Source organism: Trachemys scripta, chromosome 9, assembly GCF_013100865.1.
Source record: "Trachemys scripta elegans isolate TJP31775 chromosome 9, CAS_Tse_1.0, whole genome shotgun sequence".
NCBI lineage: Eukaryota > Metazoa > Chordata > Testudines > Emydidae > Trachemys > Trachemys scripta.
Genome location: NC_048306.1, coordinates 17,294,727 through 17,316,307, shown reverse-complemented (window position 1 = coordinate 17,316,307; position 21,581 = coordinate 17,294,727). Strand labels below are relative to the sequence as shown.

The 21,581-nt window shown below is 42.1% G+C and overlaps 1 protein-coding gene across 1 annotated transcript in view; it reads right to left on the bottom strand.

Annotated features, from left to right (window-relative positions):
• Positions 1-1,932, bottom strand: part of VSIG1 (V-set and immunoglobulin domain containing 1) — a 35,089-nt gene extending 33,157 nt beyond the window's left edge. Inside the window, exon 1 of the mRNA XM_034780557.1 lies at positions 1,875-1,932. Within this exon, the coding sequence (XP_034636448.1) occupies positions 1,875-1,923 (49 nt within the window). The 5' untranslated portion in view covers positions 1,924-1,932. The remainder of the gene's footprint in view (positions 1-1,874) is intronic.
• Between the last annotated feature and the right edge of the window lie 19,649 nt (positions 1,933-21,581).

Below are 21,581 nucleotides of genomic sequence, written 5' to 3'. Positions count from 1 at the left end.
AGTGTATTTCAATAAAAATACATTTAACTGGAAATATTCCAACCTGCCTTATTAACCACGTCGGGCACTATCCTGCCAGCCTTTCTCGTCCAGTGAGACTGCTCCTAGCCAGTGCCGGTAGCAAGTTAGCGCTCACTACTGTGTTTGTAGGGCTGGACCCAAAGAGCCCGATCCAGCAACACTGAAGTCAATGGGAGCTTTGCCATTAACTTCAGTAGGTGCAGGATCAGTCCCATAGCCCTTGCTCATGCAGGTAGTCAGAGACAAAATGTGAGCAAGAATTACTCATGTGAGAAACCTTACATGCTCGATTTTGCAAGCTTTTCCTTACAAGTATTTAATCTGTTTCTATGCTTAGTCTATGGCATAACTATGAGAGATTTCCTTGCTACAGAAAAAGTTAATATATAGTTTTTAATGGTAACAAAATAAATTAAGCAGGAAGCCAAACGCTCTGCTAGATGCCAAAAAACCGTGGATGCAATAGAGACACTGATTGTATGTCTCATTACAACAATCTGTAACCCACTGAGGCCATGTCTACACTAGCGAGTTTACAGTGTAGAAGCTCTCTGCTGGTGGGAGAGCTTCTGCCACTGATCTAGCACTGTCTGTGCCGGCACTTCTGTTGTTTCTTTCACACCCCTGAGTGACATAAATTATACCCACAAAAGTGGTAGTACAGACATAGCCTCACTCTCCTTTTGTCCTATGACTACAGAGATGTTAGTTGCTCACTTCATTTTGAATGAGTTTTTGCAACATGAGTTAACTCCTTATGCTTAACAATCTGGTCCACCTTGTATTTAGCTGTGACACTCTGATTATCTTTCCCAGACCTGAAGAAGAGCTCTGTGGAGCTTGAATGCTTGTCTCTTTCACCAACAGAAGTTGGTCCCCCCAAAAGAAGATATTACCTCACCCACCTGGTTTCTAACAAACTAAATGTAGTTTGGGTATTTTGATGCTGGGCAGTTGCAGAGGTCTGCACTGCTGATGTACATAGTCCGAGTTTCCATAGTGAACATCTGCACCATTTGAAACATAAATCTGTAGTTTTAAAATTTAAACCAAATTGTTTCACTGAACACCTCTACTAACATTGAGTTGCTTTACACTTCTAAGGTAACTAGCTATGCTTAAAAGAAAAATAAACCTGTGTATGATAAACAAAAGTCAGGAGTAACTGCTTAAATTGTTCATATGATCTCCAGAAGAAATAATAACATCTCAAAGTCTTTCTCTTGCAAGGTGCATCTGTGGTGTAGTGAGCACCCTCAACTTCCATTTTCTTCAGTAGCAGTTGAGGATACTTGGAACCTCACAGGATCAAGCTTTTAACATCTATTTCTACATGTCTTAAAAGTAATACTCAGCGTAACTAAACTTCCTTTAAGCATTAATAATGTATAAGTCTTAATATAGCATATAAATCCCAGATTTCACAAAGATTTACATCCGTATTTAACTTTAAGCATAGGAGTAGATGCAATAAAATCCAAAGGATTATTCACATGCTTAAAGTGAAATATGAGCCCAACGTCGCCAAGTCATTAGTTCTCAAGGATATAGCCCATAGAAACAAGACAAGAGCGCGAACAAATCTAGTTTTGAGATGTCTGAAAAATGCTAAAGCTTACTCTTGCCTCCTACTCAATTTACAGCAACAAAGCATTAATTTACAGTAGGCAATGCTAAAATAGTATCCTAAGACAAAATACTAAATCACTATTCTGTCTGTTACGTTTCCACAAGATATTTTCTTTGGATCATCTCCACAGTTTTCATTCCAGCTAGAAGTAAATCTTTGATGTACTCCTACTTTGCTGGCAAAGTTCGCCTGCTATTTTATTTATGTCCTTTGTTTTTCTCACCTGAAAGGGCTGCTATAATTGCAAATATCTTCAGCATTGTTGCAAACATCTTCTCGAAGTCTGGAGAGAAAAGAACCCAGATGCTGCTGCTTACATGGACTAAAACTCAACTGATTTTTTTTTTAAGTGGGTTTTTTGTTTTCCTTATCAGCAGCGTATCAACGAGTCAACAGGCTTTTTTGTTTTCCTCCTTTATCATCTATAGACCTTTCTCAGAGTAGTTTGTGACTGTTCAGTTGAAACCATTTCATGGGGTGTGCGCGCCTGAGACACTTGTTAATAATAAACCCTAGAATTCTGCAAATCACATAGGGTTAGGTTCTACCGCCATTACTCATGCCAAGGCAGTACTTGGCTTCACAAGTACTCCCAGTGACTCCAGTGGGACTCCTTGTAAAGTACTACTCAACATGAGTACAGATAGCAGAATTTAGCCCCTGGTGAATAAGGGTGACAGAATTTGGCCCTTATTCCTCGTTAAGAAAAAATTCTATCATTTGTTTTGAAAAATGGATACTGTGGCAATAATGCTTTGAGTATGTTTGAAAAATGGAAACCCGTAGTTATATAGAAATGCTACATTGTGCTCTCATGCATAATTCTGCTTTGAAACATCTACAGGGAGCCCATACAAGAGACAACAGCCTAAAATAAAATTAAAGGAGCCTATTTTTTTTTTAAATAAAGGAATATAATTGATTTTGATCCATGTACTTGGATGGTGCCAACAAATTTGATAAGAAAATTGCACTATGACTTTATTTTGTTTTGTTACAAAGAGTTAACAAGATCCTTGTCATAAAGGTAAATCCCAAAGGGACGTAGTCTCCTTGCAGATCAAGCTCTCTAGCTAGGTCCTTAAGAGAGTCTGGCTGGATATTCAGCCTATATCCACCACCTCCAGAACTTAGTAGGAAAGCAGAGGAGGACAGAGTTTAGGACTTGATGACCTGGGTTCTGTTCCTGGCTCTGCTGGTAACTTTGGGCAAGTCATTTAATGGCCCTGTGATTCAGGTTCCCCACATGGGAATAACCATGCTCACCCGTCTTTGTAAAACACTATGTTCTGTGGAGGCAAAGTGCTATAAGAGACTGAGTGTTCTATTAATGATAATGATTCATGAGATCAGGGGCCTGTTCCTGCTGGAGGCTGACCACCTCCTGGGAGTCAGTGAAATTCACTAGGAGTGGTGGGAGCTCCAACTGTTGCAGGACCTGGCTCTCCATTCTTTATTCCATCCACTTCGGTTGATATTGATTCAGAATCACAAGTTGCAATGATTAGAGTTGTTTCCAGTTATGCAACATTGTACATTTAGGTGGATGCATGACAGAGGGCAGTGCTGCCTTTCTCCTATGCATAAGGCCACATGTATAGATGGGGTAGTGGAAGCGGGCATGAACCAAACCCCAAGACTCAAGCTCCTCCCCCAAACTTTGTGAATGCATGGCTCTGGGTGCATGCTTGATAACCTATGCCTATCATTACAGGTGATCAAATTTGATAGACCATTGATCTGACCAAGTTAGGTGAATTCTATTCTATGTTCCAATATTTCTGTAGCTGAAAAATGCCTGAATATCCCCCCCCCCACGCACGCACGCACACACGCACACATTTTTGCTCTGTCTTTGGGTATGCTCTGGACAAATGTCAGGATTTGATATTATTCTTCCATGGACCACTTCTATAAGTACTGGATAAAGTGTTTGTTTTTCCTACTTAGTGTTCCTCACAATGTTCCTACAGGGTAGCAATATTTTCCCCATTTTATCCCTGGAACAGTGACTTGATCAGAGCTGACCTAGAGGGGCAACTGTAGATTCTCGGATTCAAATCCCAGCCCAAGTCCCTCCCGAAATTCACCTCTACCTCGATATAACGCGACCCGATATAACACGAATTCGGATATAATGCGGTAAAGCAGTGCTCCGGGTGGGCGGGGCTGCGCACTCCAGTGGATCAAAGCAAGTTCAATATAACGCGGTTTCACTTATAACGCAGTAAGATTTTTTTGGCTCCCGAGGACAGTGTTATAGCGAGGTAGAGGTGTACAAAAGTGTTCAAATTCAAGATATTGACCCATTCCCAAATAAAACATTTAGGGCCAAATTCTGCCCACAAATGCACATGGGAAGCACCCGTTGACTTTCATAGGCTCTGCTGGTGCATACTTTAGGCAAAACACATGCTAAGGAGTGAGCCTATGCTATTGTACCTGGTACCTGTTCGGAGGCAGCAGACATCCTGACAAAGGATCTTTATAACTTACATGACCACCCAATTATAGCCTGTGGTATTATATAGCCCCATTATTATTATACTGCTTTGCTCCTTTCCAGGTAGCCTTGCCAGGATTCCCCCAGCAGAGAATCTGACTAGGAGCTCTTAAATTACTGATCCCTGTAGCTGGCAAGATGATGCCAAGAAAGATTGCTGTCCATACCTGCATGGCCCAAGGGCTTGTATCCTCCTCTAATTCCCTGTCATTTAATAGCCCAAATTCCTCTCTTTTGTCTGACTCTCATGCAGGGAGCCTCGCTGAGTATTTTTTTTTCTTCCCCTCACTTTACATTGATTTTTGTGTGAATTCAATGCTTGTGAAAGGCGATAGTTTTATATCGCCTGGAGGAGGATGTTCTCTGTTTATCCACCGAATAGGAAGAGCACAGCCAGCAGCACAACTTCCCCACCAATGAGGGACACGTGGATGAGACTGCCAACAAAGTTGCCAATCCGTGCCAATGGTGGCGGTGACTTGTGTGATGTGGGAAGGTTTACTAGACACTGAACTGCAGCCATCAATCCCATTTCACACAGGCCATCAAATGGCCAAGAACTTTTGGCCATGGCCAGCATGGGCTGGTTTCACATAGGCAACTAGAAGTGAAATGGCATATATCCTATAATCCGTATCGTAGTCCAGCCAGCCTCTGTGGTTGAGTCTCTTGTGAAGATGACAGATAGAACCTGCCAGGATCTATTGTGCTTCTCACACAATAGACTGTAACAACGTCTGTGGGAATCACAGTAGAAAGATGTCACTGTGTACAAAACAACTTCCCTCTATATTTTTTTTTTAATCAAATCATTCTTCCATGAAATGGAGGCTCTAGCTTCCCCAGTGGCTCAGCTTTCCTTCAGATAAGTGTAGACATTTTCAACAATGAGGATTAGTCAGTTTGCCGCAGGTGGAGTGGTAACTCTTATCTAAAGATAAGATGGGAAATGGAGAGGGCCAGTACCAGGAACTGCATGTTAACAGACTATGTGACTCAAACCTATGTACACTGAATCACACTCAGAAAGGTCCACTCTTAAATAATTCCCATTTAGACACTCTGCAAACACAAGCGTTACTCATTTAAAAAACAAAACCCACAGCCACATACTCATGGGAAGGTAGCAGGCCGTCCATCCAGTCCCCAGACAAGCACTTACACGATACTTCAAGGCTGGTTATTTCTATATGAAGCCATGGCTTTGACTAATTAATAAAACTTCCTGAGTAACTCCACGTTTGGCTGGACTAAGCTCTGCAGCACTTTAAGCCCTTTGTGTTTCTGAAATATGATAAATAAGTTATTCCTCAAAGACACCAAAAACAGAGTAGAACCTGCTTCACAGAGTTCCCAAGCTCAGCATTGTATCTGATTGCAGTGGATGAACAGAAGAATTTAATTAAGTTTCATACAAGTGCAGAAATCGAATTTCTTTAAGCCCCTAAATCCATCATTAGGTTGACTTTCAAATGCACATGACAGATTGCTTGCTACTGTACAGCATCATTTGATGTCTAAAAAAATGTCTTATATAATGGTGCCTAGAGTGTTCTTTACCTCAAGGTGGTTTGGAGTTAACTGATGAAATGTCTGGTAGCTCTGTAAAGACTGATGATCAGTAAATGATCTGATTATACAAACCATGTATTGTGGGCAGCACCAAGCTAGGATAACTCAAAATGCATTGATCAGAAAAATATTTAGTTCTATGCAATACTTTATCATTTATTCTTGCGGCATTTGATTAATATTTATAATGTAACTCCTCATTCTTGAAACACATTGCAATGTATTGGGCTGTGTGGGCTAGTGTGTACATGTAGCCCTGGCTTCTACTCTATGGAATCAGAATTTCTCACGGGCATATCACAGGCTGAATGCTGCTAACATCGACTGGAGAGTCTCCTTTACTTTAATTGGTCGGGGGCCTGTGCTTTTGGAGCAGGAGAATCTGGGTTTTGATCCCACTCTGCCACAAAGTTCCATGTAGCCCTAGTGTGCAGCAAAGGGGCAGCTGTGAAGCTTCTAGCTGACCAGTGGTTAGTTACGGTATTAGAGAGGGACCCAAACCAGAACCCCAAGTCCAAACCCTCCTAAGCCTCCTGAATCCAACTTCAACCCATTAGCTCTAATTCCCTGGAACATCCTGAACCCTAGGGGCTGGAGAAGGTTCATATCCAGGCCCAAACCTTTCGCTGAGGTTTTCAGCCCATCACTAATAATTACGTACATTTTTTCTGTATCCTAGAACAAAATAAATACCAGGCCTAACTGCAGGGGGTTGTGTATTGGGTAACGACTGAAGCTATTTCTTCTGCTCTGTTGTAATATCTTTTCCACTGCCTCGTGTGTAATATATTAAACAAACTGGTTTATTGTCATCTATAATTGCCTTGATGCCAGTTTCAATCTCTTCATTTAACACCACAGAGAGCTCACCTTCATCCCTAGAGGGGGCTCCTCCAGTCCAGGGCTGAGGTAGCAACCTGCCCTGGAGCTGCCCACGTTGTACCTGTTCCCTGGCTAAATCAAAGTCTGTTTTCCAGGGCTGTCAGGGGACGATTTTCATTGGCACAAACGGCAGTGAGGCGCCTCCCTCTCACTGACTTGCAGTGGAATGTAGATAACCCCCCATGACCCTGGCACTAAATTCCTGGTTTAAAATGTGTTTTTAAGTAAATTAGTAAAAAAAAATGGTCCACTAATAATGCAAACGCCTGAAACGCTTTCAATGCAGTGGGATGACACTACAATAGAGAACGTTTTAGAAACTAACAGGCCTGATCCTAGAGCGTGCCAAACACTTGCAATTCTCCAAAGTCAATGGAGGTTGCAGATGCTCAGCACCTCCCCAGGTTCGGGCCCTGTGTCATCTCTTTGTACTTCCATTGACAAGCATCAGCTTGCAATTTCTTTAGGAAAAAGGCTTGCAATGGATTTATATTTAACCTTGCTGGCAAGAAGCCGCAACATGACACTCACTCACCAGAAGCGTCTCTAAGAGGACATGCTATCTTTACCTTTCCACTTGGTTTAGTCCGCAAACAGAAAATGAGACCCTCTCAGAGAGGAGTTCAATTGTATTGTCAGGCTGTAGGGTGTGTGGAGCTTTGCTCCCTCCAGACTTGGTAGGTTCCTTGAAGTCCTTCTCTGTAACACACTGAGTCTCAGTGCGTCTCAGAAGTGGGGTTTCTGGGAAAGGCAGAGCAGTGTCTGAACACGGACACCAGTGCTATGTTTTGCAATATTGCCTTCCAGAGACTACTACTGAAAATTACATGAAAGCTGCCACCACCAGCTGGTTGGTGTGCTGGGGGCATGCAGTGTATTTATGAATATGTTTACCCAGGCCTCTCTTCCATCTTCCCCACCCCCACCCCCAATTATTAATGTTATCCCCAGGGATAACCCTCACAATATCATGAGCAGCTCTGTCACCTGGTGCTGCATTCCAGCCAGATCTCACAAGTTAAGCAGGGGTGGGACAGTGCTTTCTTGGAGCGGGGTTCACCAAGGGGCAACGAAGATGGTGTGGGCAATTCAGTATATGAGTCATTGCTGAACCAATGGCCTGATGTGTGGCACTGCAATGCCAAAGGTGCCAAATTTTCCCTGAGACATATTTGAAATGCTGCTGAAATGTAAAGTGTTATTCAAGATTCCATGGTAATTTTAGTGTTGACGTCAGTGTTCTGCCCAAATTCCAGCTTGAAGTCTTTAAATTCTCCCTGCACTTTCAGTTGGATATACCATTCTTCTTCACTTCCTCTCACAGACTGTTACTGTGTGCTGTTAAACGATCACCACGTTTCACCTGAGAGGTGGCTGCAGTTCAGGGATGTGAGAAGTGTAGGTAACTTTTGTCCACTTCACAGCTAAGATGCGAGGCTTACCTCATTAAAGGTTGCAAAGCACTTTGAGCTCTTTGGATAAAAAGGGCAATTGAAGTGCAAACTATTACTGCTCCTATAAATCCTTACTGGCAAGTAAATATGTCCTTACTGGCAAATAAATCAGGGAAAAATTTCCTTATGCTCAGATATAATGTACCCTCCTCCTTCAAAGTCAAGGACTACGTCCTCCTCCTCCAAACCAGGGAAAAGGAGCAGATTGCAAACTTTCAGCTTGTTTGCTGATCTAACTGTGAAGGTGCAGATAACCAAGCCAGACACACAACAAAATGAAACCAATCTTGTCCTCAAAGAAAAACAGCAGAGCCTACAAACACCTCCCACAATGACAACGTCTGATCTTCAAATGGCAGCAAAAGAAACAGAGCTGTAACATGGAACTGAACCTTAAAAGCTATTCTATGCAAACCTAGAAACAGAAGGCAAAGTAAAAAACCAAGCAGACCTCCAGCAGGCTGAATGGTTGGTGGGGTGAACGTAAACATCAGATTGGGGGGACGCTAGCAAAGAAAATTACTCTTCCCCTGATTGACAACTGCAAAATCCAAGAGAATTCTGCGCTCCCTGTAAAAGCTGCAGCGGATAAATATTACATCACTGCAAAGTTACTCTCCCAGGGGCCATGTGAGCAGTTGTCAAAATGAGAGTGATATGACATGATTCACACTGCCACTCTGGGGTGAGTGGCAGTGTGAATCATTGCTGCAAATCTGATGAAGATGGGAGGGGTGGGGAAAATCTCTAAAGCAAATAACTTCAGCATCCATACTAATTCTTTTCACAACCAGTATAAGAGAAGAGGGACAGCCATAGATGATGACTGGGCAGATTTGAGGGCTCTGGAGTGATTTTGTGTTCATGTACAGAAGAACGTTGGATCATCGTGGTGGAGCTAACTGTGAGATTTTTTTTTTTTTTTGACAAGGATTTGGTTCCAGGACATGTCTGTTGATACAGCAAAGAGTGTATTAAAGCAATATCATACCAATTCACTAAAGGAGCTCATGGGTAAATACCACACAGTGGGTAAATGGGTGCCCACAAGCCCATATAAAGCCTGAGTGAACAGGATTCACACAGGGGTTAGGGAAAAGCATCTTCCCTCCCCTCAGCTGCCATGGATGAACAAAGTTTGTAGTTCAGGTGTCTTAGGTCCAAGGCTGTTACTGGATGCTCAGGTAGCAGCTGTGGCCGAGAAGGCATTTCCCCATCTGTGCCTGGCAAGCCGAGTGCAGCTACTTCTTTAGTAGCCTTGCTAACGCTATTCTTGCCTTTGTCCCCTGGAGTCTGGGCTGCTGTAATGGGGCTATATGTTCTGGCCATTCAGATGCTGAAGCTGATCCAGAATGTGGCAACGTGCTTGATATACAGGGTTGTGCAGAAACCGCGCATAACTCTAGGCCTTTCCAATCTACACTAGCCGCCTGTGAGCTCCCCGGTGGAGCTCAGGCCTAAATGGCTTGAAGTCTAGTTATTTGAGGGCCCATCTCTCACCGTACTGCCATGGTTGTGATCACTGGAGGTACATGAGCTGGAGTTCCCTTGGTTTAAATAAGGGAGAGCGGGTTATAGTGTATTCTCAATAAATGTCCATTGACTTTGGAATGCGCTTCGTTCTCTGGTCCATCGGGTCTATTAACCTTCTGGACATACTGCAAAGTGAAATTTTCTCTTGAGATTTGGGGAAGCGGGTGACTAGGAGGTACAAGTTATACGTGAGGGTCCTTTGATTATTGATGAGCACTCTGTTATTATCTGCTGTTGTCTTTTAATGAGTGTGAATTGCAATTGTTGGGAGAGCTCAAAGGCCTGTCTGGGCATTTATCATTGTTATTTATCAAAATAAATAAATAAGTGAAATCTGTGTGGAATGCAGCCTCACAGAAATGTGTCTACTTGTGAGTTTGGACAGATTAAAACTTTATCTCTTCCCATCATCTGGTAACCACCTTGAACCATGCAATAGGCTTGAATCCTTTCACAGAATAACCTTGTCTTTATCATCCCATCTTAGCTACTACAAAATAATTGGCTTTCCCTGGATCTTAAGTGCAATCTAAAAGAGGACCCCCCCACATATACTTTGCTGATATCTGTTGCTACTTGCATAAAACTTGCCAGGCTACCTCAGGGCTTGGAATGCATGAGGAAGTACTTCCACCTGTTAAACTATTGAAACAAAGAAGTTAGTTTAATAAGGGCCTGACCTTGAGAGCTGCAGAGTGCTTCCTGACAAGCACGCTCTATTCCCTCTGACATCGAAGGAAGATGAATGTGGTCAGCACCTTGCACAAGGTCTTCAGCACCTTCCAGGATCAGACCTTTAATCTGTGGCAAGAAGTCTGAATGGAAAGAGGAAAATACCTTTCATTCAGTGTTCACCATCTGAGCCCTGGATGGGAGCTCTCTTCCAACCAGAGTAATGCCGTATCCATGTGCTTATTTGAACGCTCAGCTGTGAATACATATTGAGGACACTCTATGGTTCTTAGTAAGTCTGCTGACCCATAACCCTGGTGGATATGTTATTCCCATTGAAGTCAGTGGGAGTTTTGCGTGTGCAATGATTTCAGAATCAGGCCCTAAATCTTCAAGGTTGACTAATACTTTCTATCTTCTCCCTCCACCTCCTTTCCTGGGACAAATACTTAAGAACTGGGAACTAGCTGCTAGTGACATCCCCTAGTTTTTTGAAAGTCCTTTTTACAATTGGGATATTTCAGGAATGAAGTAGGGGCCAAATCTGCATTTGTCATGGCCACGAAACTCCCAATGAAACTTGATAAGATTGGGCATTGGAATTTTAGTTATTGTGCATTTGGAGAAAAATTTGGCAGTGCAATTATTTTGATATAAAAGATGACTTTTACTCTCTTGCTTAGTTTCCCTGGATAGGTAAGCAAATAGTTCAGCGCTTCCTGTGTGCTAGACTTTTAAGAGTGTTCTGGTTAGCTCATTTCACACAGTAATGATTCACAAGACAGCGCCCTGCTTTATTGAAAAGGACCAATGTAAAAGAATCAGCTTACTTGTTCCATGGTCTAGGTGACAAAATCAAAGTAAACCTGAGTCAAGTTACAATAAACTGATTCTGTGTTGGGGTCTGGCTTTCTTTTTCTTTTTTGCTTGACACATAATCTTTTCACTATGCACAATTAACCTGGGTTGCTAGAACCATTTTGTAGTTGAGATTAACTTCTGAAGCCAAACAAAACAAAAGATTCATATTTCAAAGGGTTTGGGGATTAGATAGTCTATTAGCTTTATCAGCTAGAAAGTTCATTTTTAAAAATTTGTCTCATGCAATTGCACATTACATGAATTAACAGTTCCTGACATGGTTAAGTGGATGCTGCTTCTAGAATTTGGTTTGAAAGATATGTAAGCTGAAGTGCGGCATCTACTGTACATTTAAAAGGAAAAATGTCTTTGGTTTAAGAATGGATGTAACAACCAGGGCTGGCTTCAGGCACCAGCGAAGGAAGAAGGTGCTTGGGGCAGCCAATGGAAAGGGGCGGCATGTTCGGTTCTTTGACGGCAATTCGGCAGCGAGTCCCTCAGTCCCTCTCTTCCTCTTTGAGCTGCCGCCGAAGAGGAAGAAAGGGAACGAAGGACCCACTGCCGATTTGCCGCCAAAGAAGGAAGCAGCGTGATTGAGCTGCCGCCGAAGTACCGCCGATTGACTTTATCTTTTTTTTTCGCTTCGCCGCTTGGGGCGGCAAAAGAGCTGGAGCCGGCCTTGGTAACAACTTCATTTAGCAGCCCCTTGACTATTTTAACAGGTGCAAGAAATTTAATTGTGATTTTCTTTTTTTGACTCCCAGGACCAAATGTAAACCTGTTATAGAACAGGTACAATTACAATGGAACTAACAGTTTTGCACCTCCTTTACATTTATGCTTTAGTCACATTCATATTAATGCAACACTAGAAGTCGTACTGTTGCCAACTCTAATGATATCTGGTGCTTTTCTTAAAGCCCCAGCTTCTGGAGTAATGTGATTCTGAGAGAATCTCATCTGTCATTTAAAACAAAGGTCAATTTCTAGCCCTTATGGTTGCAAAGAAAAGCTTCAGAGGGGTAGCCGTGTTAGTCTGAATCTGTAAAAAGCAACAAAGGGTCCTGTGGCACCTTTAAGACTAACAGAAGTATTGGGAGCATAAGCTTTCGTGGGTAAGAACCTCCCTTCTTCAGATGCCTTCAGGGCTTATGCTTATGCTCCCAATACTTCTGTTAGTCTTAAAGGTGCCACAGGACCCTCTGTTGCTTTTTAAAGAAAAGCTTGGATCAAGTGCATCTTACAGGCCCAGGAACCAGACGGTAAATTAAGTAACCTAGAATGTATTATTTTTTAAAAGTCTCATTGTTTTAAAGCCAATCTCATGATTGTAGGGGTTTGACTGATGAATTTTGTTGAATATTTGGGGTTGGCCATACTGAGATTGAGGGACAGCTCTTCAGCTGGGGTACATTGGCATATCTCCACTGAAGTCAATGGAGTGGTGCTGATTTATTGCAGCTAGGATCTGACCCTGGGAATTTAGTTGCACAGAAGTCAGAAAATGCTGAGTTAAGGTTCACACAGCAGTCTCTTCTCTGGTCCTTTGCACATATGCATTGTATTGCAAAATGCTACATATGTGCCTCTAAGCTTATTGAAGTGGAGCCTCAGTAAGTCTTTAGTCATGTTACAGAAGATGTCTTGCTAACACCTTTCCATGTTCAATCTGATCCAAACGTCACAGCTGATCCGTGTCTCCACAGTGGGCTAAATCAGACTTCGGGATCTAAATACTGTGGGCCTGATTCACCTCTCGCTTACACTGGTTTTGCATTCATGTAACCAAGCCTGGTGGGAACATTTTGTTTTGCATCCAAACATTGTAGCTCCGCCCCATCTCTAAGTGAGTCTAGGTCCGCTAGCAATGCATTGATTTTTGCATTTCTTCCCTGAAAAAATATAACTTATTGTCATCTGTTCCCTCTGAGCTACAGCTCTCTCTTGTCTGCCAAAGAAATATTCGCTTGGGTTTTTTCCTTGCATGCATCCTGAGACTGAAGTCTGCCTCCCCCTACTGGTATTTCTCTTTCTCCTGCTGCTCTGTCCTGCTCTTCTACACTGTTTGTCTCATGATCATTTGCTTAACAACTAACAAGAGAAGCAATCCATTCGTGGTGGCCATGGCACCTCACTCTGCTGTCTGATTCAGGTATGAAATAGTGGTTGCTGTTCCCCAGTCTTTCCCTATCTTACATGACACAGATGTATGCATTCAAAGCTATCTTACCTCACTTATTTGAGGTCTTCAGGACAACCCAGGTGATCTTGTTGCCCAGATTTGTGGACTGTCAAACAAGCGATTATTGAGCAGCTTTTAAAAAACGCAGTCCCCTAGCAGCACATCTTCTACTTCCAAAGCAGCCATGCATGGAGAGACCTCAAGCCGGGGGCAGACTGATCCAGAAGAAACAGTCCTTAAGCGAATACCATAAGCATTTAAAATCTGTATACAAATGAGGCACCAATCAGCTTTAACAACCATTGTTATCTTGTTCCTGTTCCTTCTCTGTAATTTTAACGCATGTTTTTTTTTACATGTCACAGGGTGCCTGGCCCCTTTAAAGGGATACAAGAGCAGCCACAGCAAGGCCACAATTAATTAGCTGCATCCCAGCCTGCTGCAGGAGGCAGAACTAAGGAGTGGGGGACAGCTGAGCCTTAGGAAAGGGCTGAGAGAGCTCAGGCTGGAAGTTGGAACCACAGGATGCAGGTAAACTGTTGGGGAAGGCCTGAGCTAGGTGGCCAGATACTAAGTGGGAACCAGCCTGGGAGTTCAGTGCTCTATCCCAGAGCAGGGAAGGATGCCAGGAATGGAGCCCCGTGGGCTGAGTGCTCTAGCCCAGAGCCAGAACGACTCTCTGAAGTAGCCTAGAAAGGGTCAGGGAACATGGCCCAAAGTGGGGCTGAAGAGAAGTCCCTGAAGGGCAGAAGAATCTTTCTGTTTGTTGGAACTTTTTTCATGGCACTCTTGGTACCCTGGAAGGGGTTACGTGTGTTTGTGACTGGGCTGGAGGGCTAGGCCACATCTCCAGCTCAGTCTCGTATGTGTTGATTCTGGAGACCCACCTCCAGAATGGAAACTAAGGCAGGGAATACCAGTATGGGGTGCCTTTGCCCTCTGATGTCATTATATCATCGCTCCCAGAAAGATCCTGAGCAGATGTAGGGAGCTCAGAGACAAAAATGGCGAGGTGCATAAGAAGATTGATTTATGGGGAATGAACATACATGTCTTCCTTTGTCACCAAGGAAAGCTAATATGGTAACAGTCTACAAATATATGAAGGTTATAAACACCAAAGAGGGAGAGGAATTATTTAGAGTTGATCAAATGGCTATAACTAATGGGATGAAATTAAGTAACAAGCCGTGGAATATTTTCCTACGGGTTGTGTTGGAGGCTGTTAAAGTTGGACTAGTAGAACACTAGGAAATGTGCTGTAGGGATTGAGCTTACCTAAGTAGGGGGCAACCTGGATGATCTAACAGGCCTTCTCCATATCTAAATTCTATTATTCTGATTTTTAATTTTCCTTCTATTCACACCAACATTTGCCGTAGGAAGAGATTTTTAATCGTATTGTCAATGACTTGACCTTTTAAATCCTGCTTTGATAGTAATCTCGTCACTCTTATTCTAATTAATTGTTTTGGTTATGACCTCCTGCAACAGCACATTTGTAGTACAGCCAGCTGAACTATCCTGATCATAAACAACAATCTAAAGCAAACTGGTTGCATTGAACCTAAAATGCAGTGTCATTTTCTTGTCATGTTTTTGAGGTGCCTTTGGCAGACAGTCTGTGTATCTGACACAGCAGCAGAACAAGACTCTGATCTTTTGTTTTGTGTTCTTATACTTCTAATTCTTTGAGAGCACCTAAGTTTTATTATCCTGTGGTGAATGTGTGTGGAGTGAGCTTGGAAATTTCAAGGCAGTAATTGAGAATCAAACTGTCAGTAAACTGTACGTCATCAGCACAGCTGGGAAGACATTAATCATTGTGATATCAGCTGGAAACCCCATAAACACTAGTGATAGCTTGAATGTAACCTTGGGACGTGCTGATATCTGATCATGTTGCCCAGAGAAAGTTGATTTAAATGAGTCAATAAAAGCAGCAGTACTGTCTGCATTGGTGTAGTTACAGTTGTCACTTCTCTGTCCAGAGGTGGGTCTTGCAGGTCGGCTTCCTGCTAGAGGACAAATCAGTGACAGGGAATCTGGGTATTCTTTGTGTAACTTGTTTTATTCATGATCTGTATATATCAGTCCTTGAACAGAGGGGGTCAAGTAGCAGACAGGTAAACCTCTCTTTCAGGAGACACAGCCAAAACGCCAACACCCAGTTCCCCAGGAGCAGCTCTGCCACAAGAATTGACTGTTGTCAGGGAGATTAAAGAGGAGAGCAAGCTCTTCTACTGCTTACAACAACAACTTTCAAAAAGAAACTGCAGCCCCTAACTAACAAATATGCCGCTTGTATTCAAACACTGAACCGTGTTTGAAGCCAAAGAAAAGCAGTTGTAAAACTGTGTGTAACAGCGCCATCTGGTGACTTACATCATAACAGTAATATATAAATCCTCTAGCATGCGTTGTACATTAAAGCATATAGGACACTCTTGAAAATCTTCCAATCCGTCCTTGTACATCACTGCAGGCAAAATTAGTGTCTTAAAATCTGGTGCAAAAACACATTTATTCTATTGTGCTGATGTAGCTGATAATGAGGCCAGAGTTATCCCTTTCTCTGTGCCCTGATATGGAGACTGGTGGTATAGGTGGATTCTTTCTATACAATCATCTTCTAAGTGCTCATTCCCCTAGCAATGATTTTGTTTTCAACAGCCAATAATTCCCTAACTTTGCAAACATTTATGCACAGACTGAATTTTATTCATGTGAGTAACCCCGCTGAAGTCAATAACGCCGCTTATGCATTTAAAGTTAAGCACTTGCATAAGTGCTTGTGGAAGTGGGACATAGGATTGGAACATGTGCCATTGTTGTGTGCGGACTCCATTTAACATAGCATCACATGCTTTGGATTCAAGCCATGTACTGCAGAAGTCTGGTGTTTTACTTGTATGTTTCAGCCTAAGAATCTTTGCATTTGAAAGACTTTCATCTGAGATATGTCAGTGCTGCCAGCTTCCTTGATTTAATCATGCGTCATATTTTACTTCAAGCCCCAGCTCCTGGAAAAAGGGGACTACATGAGAACCTCAGCTTCCATTTTTTTTAAAGTAAGTTTCTAGCCCTTATAGTTGCAGAGAAAAGCTTTAAAATATGACCCATGTGTGCACCCTAAAGGCTCAGAAACCAGAAGACAAATAAAAAGAACCCTCACTCCAATTTATTTACTTATTTTATACTTTAAGATGTTTACAGCAGTGTAGCCTCTTTTACTGAAAGTCTCTAAAGCATATAGTACATTTTTGGCTCTATACATATAATAATATATAACATCTTCCTGGCAGATATCTCAGAAGCTTTATACACATTAGTTCATTAAAGCCTCACATCACCCTTGCAAGATAGGAACACAAATGAATGAACATTTCACACCCTCTTCTTTTTCTGGGCATAGCTGAGAATCGGGGCCTTAGTCTCTCTCAATAGCTGTGATCGACCAAGTACTGAGTCCCCAAGTTAAGCTCTTTCCTATTACCTTAAACTACACCTGCGATGCATTGCACAGTCTTACATACCCACATGCATGGTGCACATAAGCCACTAATGTCATTGTGTCTTCATGAGAATACTGTAGATCTGACATAGCTCTTTGGAATCAGAGCAAGAAAACAAAACAAGTCAGACCTAACTCTTAAAATACACAGTTCAAAGGTTTGTGTGTTTGGATGCATATATCACAATTAGAATGAAAGGTCTGCAGAAGACTTGGAAATATGATCAGAAGAGGCTGCTCCTTGAGACGCATGCTGCACACTGGACATTGTTTCTTATTTAAGGCATCTCTGATAAGCCTATAACTAATAGATTTAACTGGGTGGAAATAGATAATCAGAGATGTCATTAATATTTTAATAATTCAGCTATAACTATGCAATTTGCAGGCTGTCACTAACATACTACATTTGTGGCTTCAGGTTGACCTACTGGTACATACTTGAACAGAACACATTTCCAGGAAAATAAACATGCTCTCTCTGCTAGGTCTGATTTTCAGTTGGTGTTGATTTCAGTAAGCTATGTCCTTTTACATTGGCTTGAAGATCTGGGCCTTTATGGGTGAGATTTTCAAAAGCACTCAGTGTTGACCTAACTCTGCCCCCATTTAAGTCAATGGGAGATTTACCCTAAGTGTTTAACTTCCAAAACAATGACAAACCACTGTTTCTCTCACTCTTTCTTTTCTTTCTTTCTTTCTTTTTTCTCTGTGGTTAGGCTGAGCACTGACTTTTTGCCAAATTAGTGAAATCAGAATACAGCACAAATTGAAATATTTGGGTTTTTCAAATTGGGCCTGACCGAGCTTCCACTGAAGTCAATGGGAAAAACATTTGTTGATTTCAGTGGAAAGAGGATTGGTCTCTCTTCGTGGTTAATTCTGATAAGTGCTGTTCTGAACTACTTGGCTTGCCCAGTATGCACAAAGTTACCAACAGAATTCTTTTTACCAATGACAGAACCCAGCCTATTGGATAGATGAAAACAGGGTGGAGTTAGGCTGGTTGGAATTACATGAAATGTTTGCCTGGGGCTGTAGGGTTGGAAAACGTGCAATTGCTTTTTCTGGCCACCATGTAACAGCATCACTTGCTCAGATTTGGCACTAATGCAACCAAAGAGTGGTGTTCTACGCATACACTTAATCATAACAGTACTTTGCACTTACAACCTTCCATCCGAGGCATTCAAACCACTTTACACAAACTTAACTTAGCCTCATGACACCTCTGTCGTGTTCAGGTAGGTAAAATGAAGCACAGAGAACTGAATTTACAACTCCTTTCACTTCATTGACTTCACTGGAGTTACACCAGTGGTGAACTAAGTCCAGAGAGTTAAGTGACCTGGCAAAGGTCACAGTAAGTCAGAGGCAGGGTCTGTTAACCTGACTCTGTTTCCCATTTTAATTACTAGTCAATGGTATCTCCCACTCTGGGTCAGAATATTTCCATTGTAGAGGTTGTTACAAAGCCTGGAGGAGAGGAGAATCTTTTCAGACTCAGAAATGGTAACACTTTTTCCACCTTCTCTCTCTCTCTTTTCAACCTGCCATTGTACCTGCAATATCTTGACTACTATCTGTTTTCATGGCCTTGTCTCACAAGAGTCAGTGTTTTCCCCTTGCGAATGGGGAGACTCCCCTTCTGTTGACTGACATTTGTGCTGCAGGATGTGCAAATGAGCCTAGACGCTGCAGAAGTTTTGCAGAGAACAAAATATTATTTCTTTTCTCACTAGGTGTATAAAATAATGTGACTTTTTATTGCAAGTTAGGTCATAGTAGTGACAGAAATTCTACCCCACAGTCTGAGGTGCACTGAAATAGCTGTCAGCAGTGCCAGCAAATAATAGAGAGCTTGTAACATCACTGAAATCTAGGGTTAGTTAAACCCAATCATCATCCAAAGCTGATTTGGATTCGAAATCTGAACTACATGGCTCCAGGTGCGTGGTGTTCTGGTAACAAAGTACTTTCCCTATATATACTGAAATTGCTATACCTGTCGTATGCATTGTAGGCCTGATGCAGTGGTGTCCATGAGATCTGAAACTCCACTGACTGCTGTGGAGTTATATTTCTGATTTGCACTGGTGAGAAATCAGAATCAAACCCTAAGCATTGGTGCTTCTGTTTGAAATTCTTTGCTCTTTCAAACCGCTATCAATGCAGTAAATGCCGAATTATTTCATCTCCCTTGGCATTTAGATTCCAGTTATGAATATTTTTTCAGAAATTCACGTGACTATCAGTCCTTGGACTGATGTCTGTCGGATCACTCATACAACCCAAAAAACACGGAGACTTACTTACAGTATTTGAATCCAATTAAGGAATGGAGAATTGTAGTTCAAAATGGTGAGTTTGTTGTTCAGGGCCTGATCCAAGGCCATTGAAAGCAATGGGAGTCTTTCCATTGACTTCAGTGGATTTTGGATCAGGCCCTAAATAATAGCAAGATCTTAATGAAAGCTTTTGTATTCTTCTATAAAGGAGGAATATCCATGTGTATTTTTTAAAAAAAAATCAACTAGATATAGTTTCAGTATTGGAAATCAACGTCAACCTCTAGACAAGTTTGTCCAAAGTATGCTTTATATGCTTATCCACTGAATGATCCAGAAAAATCAAGGTTTTGGACTTTACAAGCAGTACATATTTTATGAAATATTGTACTATATGTGCATTATGACACAGAACGGCGGGGGGGGGGGGGGAGTCATTATAATGCCAGGGTTGAAAAAGCATGACTACTGCAAAATATCTTGTTGACCTGAATCGTCTGCCTACAGTATGGTGCATTTTCAAAGAGATGTGCAGCTATGTCAATCCCAAATCCCATTTAACACAGCAAATTACACAAGTAAATAACACGCTTCCAAAACCTACATCCACCTCTCTATCATGCAGCGGAACATAGGAATTGCCATGTCAGATGGACCACTGCTTTTATCTAGCCTGATGCCCTGGCTTTGACCGTGGCCAGCACCAGACAGTTCAAAGGAAGGTGTAAGAAACTTGATAGTGGAGAATTATAGATTAACCTGCTGAGAGGGGAAGTTTCTTCACAACATATCAGTTAGCAGTTGCCTTCTGTCCTGAAGTTTGAGGGTTTATATCTCTGAACATGTTTTTGTATCTTGTCTAATGTAACTACAGATGTTCTCGTTATCCATATAAATGTCTAATCCTTTTGTGAATCCTGCTAAGCACTTCGGCCTCAATGTTATCTTGTCTTGGGTGATATCACACTCTGATCTTCTAATAACTGCTTTGCTTGGGAAAACTCCTTCATAAGCCGAAGGGAGATGTGTTGCTAGAACATAGTTATTCTTACGGTACAAAGTATAGCAAAATTCTGCTTACTGGTTATTGATATTTTAAGTACACCTATATCACTGTATGAAAGAAGTGTGTATTTTTTCCTGACATGCCAAGATGTGTTTTTTGACCACAGGGACTCTCTAATTTCCTCCTGTGGGGCACTGCAGTTTTAAATGAACCACGTTAACAAGGAGTGCTTATTTGGAAAGACTACCTGCTGACCTGTCAGGGAGTGTGCAGTGCATGGATGAGAGAGGGAGGCAGTGAACAGAATGCTCAATGGGCATCCGTCTGCAGTGCTTCAGCAGCACTACCCAGCAATTGCACGTTTCCTTCCACAGCTGCAAAACAAAAAGCGTTACCACTTGCTGGTTCTTTCAGAAGCCAGATTCTATTCTAGGTTGTCCTTTCCAATGGGATCCCCGGGTTATTGCAGGTGTTATGAACATCAATAGCAGATTTCTCAAGATACATTATGCAATAGGCATCACACACGTGTTACTAAGATGATGGCCCTAAAGTAGAATTGTGCAGACCTGGAAATACAAGGGTGGCTGTAGCTTGCTGGCACCTCAAAAATAGCTGTGTGGATTTTTTTAGTAGTGGTTTAATGGCTGCTATACCACTGCCCTACACCCATGCCTACATTGACATGAATGGGACTGCCATCTTGGATTGAGGACAGTATGTGGCCAATACAGCAATGTCATGTTGTATCTCCCCCGTGTAAACTTTTATCCATTTTCTTTCATAACAGTCATTTTTGAGTTCCCACGTGATATTGTTGAGTCACCACATGATATAGGCCTTACATTTGACCAGGTAAATAACACACACAACTGACTTTGGAATGATCTATTTTAAAAACCCCTTCCACAAGGGCTTTCCTGTGTATGTCAGAAGCATGTAATTTTGCATCATGCTGTTCATTTGGGGCGCTACTTGCTTTTCTTACTGGACACTGGAATAAAGAGTACCTTAAACCCTACATGACTTCTTGGTGTCTAATGTCTGAGATGGACCCAGATCCTGCCCACCTGACTCGGGTCAGTAGTCCCGTTGAGTACTTGCATAAGTCAGGACCCAGTGTTTGCAGAATCAAGACCCTTATGTTAATAGAGCTAAGGATGCTTTTTTGAAGGTATATGTCTCTACACTCGATGCCACTGCTGGTCAGGAGGGGAGTGACACTATGAAATGTGGTGGTTTTGCCATAGGTGACTTGTGAAATAACTCCTTTCCCCCCGATGACTTATGACACTTGATCAGTCTCTCAAAGGGCCTTGACAGGTTCTCTCTGAAGCATGAGCCAATTTCTGTTTTCAAAGTCTTATCAAGAATCTTTCAGAACGAGCAGGGCTGAATAAGATGTTATCAGGAATCTTTCATACCCACCACTGCTAAGCAACACAGATTTATATCTCAACATG